Source organism: Spermophilus citellus (assembly GCF_964194105.1).
Source record: "Spermophilus citellus genome assembly, chromosome: 14".
NCBI classification, from domain to species: Eukaryota; Metazoa; Chordata; class Mammalia; order Rodentia; family Sciuridae; genus Spermophilus; species Spermophilus citellus.
In genome coordinates, this window is record NC_138194.1 from 65,155,883 (window position 1) to 65,163,670 (window position 7,788).

The 7,788-nt window shown below is 36.8% G+C and overlaps 1 protein-coding gene and 1 long non-coding RNA gene across 3 annotated transcripts; one reads left to right on the forward strand and one right to left on the reverse strand.

Moving 5' to 3' along the window:
* Positions 1 to 1,104: 1,104 nt before the first annotated feature.
* On the reverse strand, positions 1,105 to 5,532 carry UQCRB (ubiquinol-cytochrome c reductase binding protein). 2 transcript variants are annotated; one of them, XM_081265812.1, is made up of 4 exons: positions 5,450 to 5,532; positions 3,288 to 3,359; positions 2,012 to 2,178; positions 1,105 to 1,314 (listed from the first exon to the last, which is right to left on the reverse strand). In XM_081265812.1, the coding sequence occupies exons 1-4, from the start codon at positions 5,466 to 5,468 to the stop codon at positions 1,237 to 1,239; spliced, it is 336 nt and encodes a 111-aa protein (XP_081121938.1). In that variant the 5' UTR covers positions 5,469 to 5,532; the 3' UTR covers positions 1,105 to 1,236. The 2 variants fall into 2 exon arrangements, with proteins under 2 accessions (XP_081121938.1, XP_081121939.1); XM_081265813.1 differs by having other exon boundaries at positions 3,288 to 3,400; positions 5,450 to 5,483.
* An 84-nt stretch (positions 5,533 to 5,616) lies between these two features.
* Positions 5,617 to 7,227, forward strand: LOC308633272. Its single transcript, XR_014018738.1, has 3 exons — positions 5,617 to 5,732; positions 6,025 to 6,118; positions 7,111 to 7,227. It is a non-coding gene; the product is annotated as an uncharacterized lncRNA (long non-coding RNA).
* The last annotated feature ends 561 nt before the right edge of the window (positions 7,228 to 7,788 follow it).

Sequence of the window (7,788 nt, forward strand, 5' to 3'; positions counted from 1 at the left end):
AATAAAGAGAATCAATAAGAACAATTTTCAGGTTATGTATTCAAAATACAGTCTGAATATCTGAGAGGCTCCTAAGGAAAAAAATATTTTTTCCAGTGCTGGGCATCAAACCAAAGGCCTCACTCATGCCAGGCAAATACTCTAGTACAGAGCTACATCCCCAGCTCCCTTACAGAATTTAACAAGGCTTTCTAATATTTTAGCACAACTTTTTAAGATGCTCTTTATGATCATGTTGCAAAGGTCAAACATGTCTTTTAAACATACCAACAGCAAATTTTATGAATTTTAAACATAACACAAAATTTGTTTCTCATTCTATTGTCTTGTCCTTCACGGTAAGATTCCAATCAGATACCTCCCCTCACACAGCAGTGGATGTGGAACACTATACACCACACTTCCTACCATTCCTTCCTAGCTCACTATGGTTTCCATGCTCTCACCTCTGAAGAAAGCACTTCAGAATTTAGGGGTGGAAATGAGGACAATGAATAATTCTAATGTATATTTTTAAAATTAGCCTATAATCTTAAAACTTTTAATGGACTAGTGCCCAAAACTTACAATATGCTTTACACCAATCATTTAAATATAATTTCTTTGCATTTGTATATTTTTCTAGTATCTACTTTTCTAACCTACATTATTAGCACATGTAACTTAGATATACTCATATTAAGATGTACACATAATCTATTTCTAATAGAAGGATGAAAAATAAATCTACTTGGAAAGCAGTGATTGAAGAGCTGTTTCTGTCTCCCTTCTTTCAGTCTCTTCTGAAGCTGAAAGCCATTCTGCTTGAGTACTCTTGTTTCTTGCCCCTTTCCATATCTGCCAAGTCAGGTCTTGATGCAGCCCTCAAGTATCTTTCAAGTTGACAAAGGCCATCTAAACAAGGTGATTCTGCTTGGTAGAATGTTATATGCTTCAGAAAACTAAGAGGTTATCCTAACAATGAGGGAAAGATTCAAGTGGCCTCTCTAATCTCCCAGAAGCAGTTGAACACTGACTTAAAATATCTTAAAAGTCTGGAAAGAATTGTGTCAGATAAGTGAATTCAGTACTTATCAGGCTAAGGTTAGAAGTCAAAAACTTCAATAATGATTATGATAGACATTTATTTAAAGTAACATATATGCACATGAAATAATTTTTAAATTGTATGTTTCAGATTTAACTGACTTCATAAAAATATGAGGACAACTGTTTCCACAGATTTCAACTACACGATCACTTCTTTTCCCATTCTTCTCTTTCTTTTCTTTCCCGAATAACCTCTTTGAGATACGGTTCAAGATAGAATTTATCCTAAAGAATGAGCAAAAGAAAAATATTATATTCTACCATCACATACTGACATATCCCAAATATTCAATAGGTCTTAAAAAACAAATAGGTCTTAAACATTAAAATTAACTACCTTTTATTTCCAAAAAATATATATTGTTATATTAAGAAAATTTATTCTCAACCAGACTAAAAACTATCTACTTTTGAAAATGCAAAACCCCAATGCAATAAATTGCTTTGATAGAGTATGAGAGAGGGGTCCACCAGGAAAGAAAAAGAAATCAGTGTCTACAGGCTTTTGTCTGGTTTTAGTGCAGATCAAAGGGTGAGAATATGCTTTACAGAAGTCATTCCTGGGCATTAGAGGACCATTCTGCGGGCTTTATATGAACACCAAAATGTTTTCATCTGAGCAGGAAGCCAACTATAGAGGCAGAACAATGGCCTGGGAAGCAAAAGACTTGGATTCTATCCTAACTGTCTATATTAAGACCTATTTAGTGATTCTGGAAGTCACCTCACTTCTAGTCTCAATGTACTTTTCTCTAACGTGGAGCCAACACTTTCCCTGCTAACCTATCCAGGCTATTGAAAGGATATTTCTTTGATACAACTTTGAGAATTCTATAGTACTACAAAAATGAATGTCCTTCTTTTGTTTCTAATATTCCACCCTTAAAGGACAACATTGTTAGACACATAATAGCTGTTCTACCTCCTCATATTTTGTCCACTGCTCTTTAGGCAAGATCTGCTGCCTCATGGTCAGGTCCAGTGCTCTCTTAATGCGAAACATCCTGTCATTATAAAGGTTCTCAGGAAGCCTTCTTACGGCTTCTTTTACATCTTCATCCTCATATATCGTATCATCTCGCATTAACCCTATGGTAGAGAATAAAACAGAGACTGAATATGCATTTCAAAAAGTAAGGATTTTTCTTTTTTGGGGGTGTACAGTATCTGTATGACATATCTTAAGACAGGTGAAATATCAAGAGTTTAAATCACTAGGTATGATGTTTTGAAACCTAAAGCATCTCAACCATATGAGTTATTTCTTGAAGCAATATATGGGCCTCTTACAAAAACCATTACAAATTACAATATTTCATCTAATCCAGTTCCAAAAATACTTCATATGTTTAGCTTTTCCTTGAACACATATCCATAAGCCACATCTCTACTTTCTTCCTTTTTAAAAAAAAAAAAAAGAGAGAGAGAGACAGAGAGAATTTTAATATTTATTTTTTAGTTCTTGGCGGACACAACATCTTTGTTTTTGTATGTGGTGCTGAGGAGCGAACCCGGGCCACACACATGCCAGGCAAGTGCACTACCGCTTGAGCCACATCCCCAGCCCAACATCTCTACTTTCTTATACTTCAAATCTGAGATCAAGATGTTAAAGAATCTTGAGCTGGAATTGTGGCTCAGTGGTAGAGCACTCACCTAGCATGTGTGAGGAACTGGATTCGATCCTCAGCACCACATAAAGATAAATAAATAAAGGTACTGTGTCCATCTATAATTTAAAAATATATTTTTTAAAAAGATGTTAAAGAATCATAAAATGTCAGTGAACTAAAGACTCAGTAACATTTAATAATGCTTCCCACTAAGCTTTAATAGCAAAAGATGAAGTTCACAGCAAATTATAAAGTTCAAAAAAATGTCATGTCACATTGTAAAATATGATTCAATCTAAATTTTTGAAAAAAAATCTTTTTATTCAATGTTCATATGACTTAGATTTAAGTAGAATTGGGAGAGGGAAAATATAAGGAAAACGTTCTGCAACCATAAACTGTTTCCACCTCAAACATTTCATCCCTCTTCTCTCAAAAAGAACAAAAACCAATAAAGTGTAGTCTAATTTTAAAATTTTTTGATGTACACAGAAACAAAGTATTTTGGGAACCATTGTAAATCATACAAAAGCACTACTCTCAGAAAAAGGAAAAAAGAAAACAAAAGAAAGCACAAATACTCACCTAGTTTATTGAATCCTGCAGCATTATAATACCATTTTCGAATACCTTCCAGCCAACGGCCTGATGCTGCAACTGGTAATTATCACAGTTAGTTGCTCCAATTCACTTACACTCTATGAATACAGTGATAGATAAGCAATTGGTACTCCTACAGTTATTTTCTTACAAATAAAAGAAGAAATTTCCTTTTAAAAGTTTACATTCTATACATTTTAGATAAGAATTGCTTATTTTATCTATGAATAAGAAGTGACTTCAGGTAAAAAAAATTTTGTAGCAAGTCATGGGAGAAACAGGTAAACTCAAACAAAAGTGTACAAATGATCCATAGGTACATTATTGTCACTCCAGTCTAAGTCCAACATGCAGTGCCCTTATGTCCACCTACCACTAGAATTGAAGGGGCGGATACAGGAAAGGTATTAGAGGATTTCTGTCATTTTCCAGTTACAGAAATACTTTACATGAATAACTATAAAATTTTATTTTCAAAAGAAGTGGTATGAAAAGAAGGGTGATAATTTCAGGTGTAAAGATTCCCATCTGCTAAAATTTTTAGTCGACATTACCATTATTTGACTTGGCTATCCTCTTTTAAAAATATATGTCCTTCTGAAATAATTTTTATACTGTTAGTAATTTAGACATTAATATGGATTAGAAAAATAAACCCATTTCCTCCTTTCAAGAAGTTAACTTTCCTTAAAGAGAATGAATATTTGACCATGGATAAGCAGAAATAGGTAATGTTAAAATTCTGTGGAGAACAAGGCTAAGCCTCACTGAGGTATTCCAGTAGGGGCTAAGGACACCACATATCAGAGAGATATGGTACAGACAGGAAGTTAGAACAAGTTTAAACTTTCTTTCAAAATTTCTTCTAGGGTTAGGCCTTACCAAGGAAGAAGGGCAAATTCTCCTTTCATTATAACACCACCAGGCCCTGAATCCTTAGTATGTTATAGATAACATGGCTTTAACAAATCTCCTTGGTAATTAAGAGCTATGAAAAAATAAAAAGAAGCAGGCCTACAGAAGTGATTTTACTCAGAGTTAGCTACTAATAGGTACATGTGGTTCCCAAACACAGCACAGAAGCAGAATGCCCTGAATTTTAGTAAGATTCCTTAAATATGTCATATCAATTAAATAATAAATAATTTTTTTTTTAGAGAGAGAGAGAGACAGAGAATTTTTTTTTTAATATTTATTTTTTAGTTTTCGGCGGACAAAACATCTTTGTATGTGGTGCTGAGGATCGAACCAGGGCCGCACGCATGCCAGGCGAGCGCGCTACCGCTTGAGCCACATCCCCAGCCCAAATAATAAATTCTTATCTGTCTTCTCCATTCCCTAAAAGCTTAATGTCATTTAGGTTAACAGATTTATCTGGTAATCTCTTTCATTAATGGTTTCACAATTGCTGGAAACATGAAGACAAGGACCAATATTTTAAAAAACTATTCCAATTTATACCGCCAGAGGGCAGAGATTAGCAAAAAGAAAAAGGGGGAAAAAAACATTATCTGAGGTTGCTTTAAATATTCCGAAAATTTCTGCATTATATTCTATAATAAATGTGTTTGCTCCTGTGTCTACAATAAATACAGATTTCCCCAAACCTACAGATCAAACTCACGTTCCAGATAAACCAAGGTCAAACTGTAAACCTCGCTCAACTACCTCTAATTGCCAGGGAGAAGCGCCAGGGGCGGAATAAGGAAGGGCTCCAATATCATTTCTTGCAATAACTGCTGTCTTCTACCGACGTGAAACAAATAGCAAATAGTAGGACTGATCGAGACTATGCAATTGACGGGGCTTGGCTCATTAAGCACTTGGTTCACTTTCGCTGACACCCACTAATTATCTCCTCGAGTCCTTAACCTTTTCAAGGGCTGAGGGGAAGGATGCTGAGCAGCGGCAGCTGCCGCTCAGGGCTTTAAGAGCCGCCGCTGCACCTTCAAAGCAGCAGGTCCTGTCCCAACCCTCAAGCAAGCAGGACGTGGAAAAGGGAAGCGCGTCCTTTTCGCTGGAATGGCGCCGCCACTTTCCTTTACGTCGTAAACCTGGCCATTTTGAGAGATCAGAAAATGAACAAGTCGCTGCTAAAATAATGCTGAAAACCGCGGTACCCACCAGAAACGACCTCAGTCACTTACCAGCAGGCCTTGACGCCATTTTGACCCGGGAGCAAAGCGCTGCCTTCTGGGTACGTCCTAGAGGACGCGCCGGACGCAGTGCGCAGGCGCCTTGTTCCGTTCCGCAGTCGAGGGAGAAGTCCGCGCAGGCGCAGTTCTGATGGACTTCTTTGGCACCTGCTGTGGCCCATTAAGCCGGTGATATCAATGGTATGAGCTCGGCGTTTTGCGTGCTGTTCCGAGACTTGTGACATGATGAGAAGAACTCTAGGCAAGGAGTTAGGAGACCCCGGATTTAGTGCAGGTTTGCTGCTTACCAGCTATAAGAACTTGGGTGACGTCTTTCAGCCCCTCGGCAAGGGCTGGGGATTGGATCCATTAGCCCAGAGGCTCTCCCTGGATGTTTTAAGTTTTTTTTTTTTTTTTTTAATAAAAAGCGGTGTAGTATTTGCTTATAATCTACACGCATCTTCTGTGTTCTTTATATCATCTCTTGATTATTTTTAATACTCAGCACAATGTAAATGCTATGTAAATAGTTGTGGCACTGCGTTATTTAGGGAATGACAAGAAAAAAGTCTATATATTCAATACAGATGCAATGTTTTTGATCCGTGGTGGACTGAATCCACGAATGAGAAACCTTCGGAAACGGAGGATTGAATCCTCATTTAATTCTCTATCTATGATGTAAGTACTGTGATTATCTTCTTTTAAAAAGAGGAAGGTGAGATTCAGAAAGATTGAATAGCTTGTCCTCTTTGACACTGCTAGAAGAATGGAGATAAAATCTGAGAATCCAGATACAAATCCAAACCTCTTTAATTCTAGAGCCATAAGAGATACACTACTCTAATCAAGTAAGGAAATAAACCTTTCTGGTCTTCAGCTTCTCCAGCTGATGTTCTACATCAAACCATTTTTAATTACAGGTTGGGTCAAAAAAGTTAAACTATTACCACGTCTGTTGGTGGTCACCTGTAATCCCAGCGACTTTGGAGGCAAAGGGAGGAGGATTGAAAGTTTAAGGCCAGCTTGGAAAACTTGGTAAGACCCTGTCTCAAAATAAAAAAGGGCTTGAAATGTAGCTAAGTGGCACAGGGCCCCTGGGTTCAATCCCCAGCATCTCAAAAACAAGTTTTAAAAATATTAAATCTAAGAGAGATAGTAGGATTTGCATATAGTTTTAAAATAAAGAGGAGTAAATACATAGTTTTGTCCATTTTCAAGTTCTTAGCCTCAACATGTAAAGTCTGAGGCATAAAAATCTAGGACAGAAAACAATTGGTAGCATTAGCATGACTGATAGTTACTGGTGTGCTTCCACCATTACCAGATAATATCTTACTTTTTTTTCCCTTTCAGTTTTAAGCTGAAGTGTTATTTAATGATCTTAGTCACAAACCAATTCTAAAGTTATATTGCCTTCTTTTTACTTCTGTCTCTGCTACCACAATTTCTTGTTATGACTTGGTTCCGTATGCAGGACTAAAAACTTATGAATGACTGCTTCTAGCCTACATGAGCAAGGTTCAAGTTTGAAAGATATGAAGAAATGCAGTGCATTTGTACATTGGCACATTGTTTTACAAAGGGATAAAAATCTAGGGACAAAAAACAATTGGAAGCATTAGCATGACTGAAGGAAGAGTTATTCCATAAACTCTTCTGTATCCTTTAAGTTCCAGCAGCTGGTTACAGGGTGCAAATGGCCAGAGAAGGAAGACTTATGTCAAGGGATCAGATACCCAGGATTGCACAATTCAGCTCCTCTAGGAATTAAGCCTCGAGCCTGTATGTTTCCAGGTAGGTTGTTATTGCTGATTCAAAAATTATTTTAGGTTTCTTCCCTATTCATATAGGGTAGGGATTATACTTCGTTGTCTTTTAGTTAGGCATTGGGCTAAGGAACTGAACAGACACTTCACAGAAGATAAACAATTGATAAACAAATATATGAAAAAATGTCCAACATCACTAGCAATTAGAGGAATGTAAATCAAAACTAAGATTTCATTCCACTGCTGTCAGAATGTCAGTTATCAAGAATAAAAGCAACAACAAATGTTGGCAAGGGCGTAGGGGAAAATGTACATTCATACACTGCTGGTGGGACTACACATTGGTGCAACCATTATGAAAAGCAGTATGGAGATTCCTTAGAAAACTTGGAATGGAACCACCATTTGACCCAGCTATCTCACTCCTGTTTATATCCAAAGGACTTAAAATCAGCAAATTACAGTGATGTGGCCACATCAATGTTTATAGTAGCTCAATTCAAAATAGCCAAACTATGGAACCAACAGATGCCCTTCAACAGATGAATGGATAAAGCAATGTGGAATATTACTCAGCCT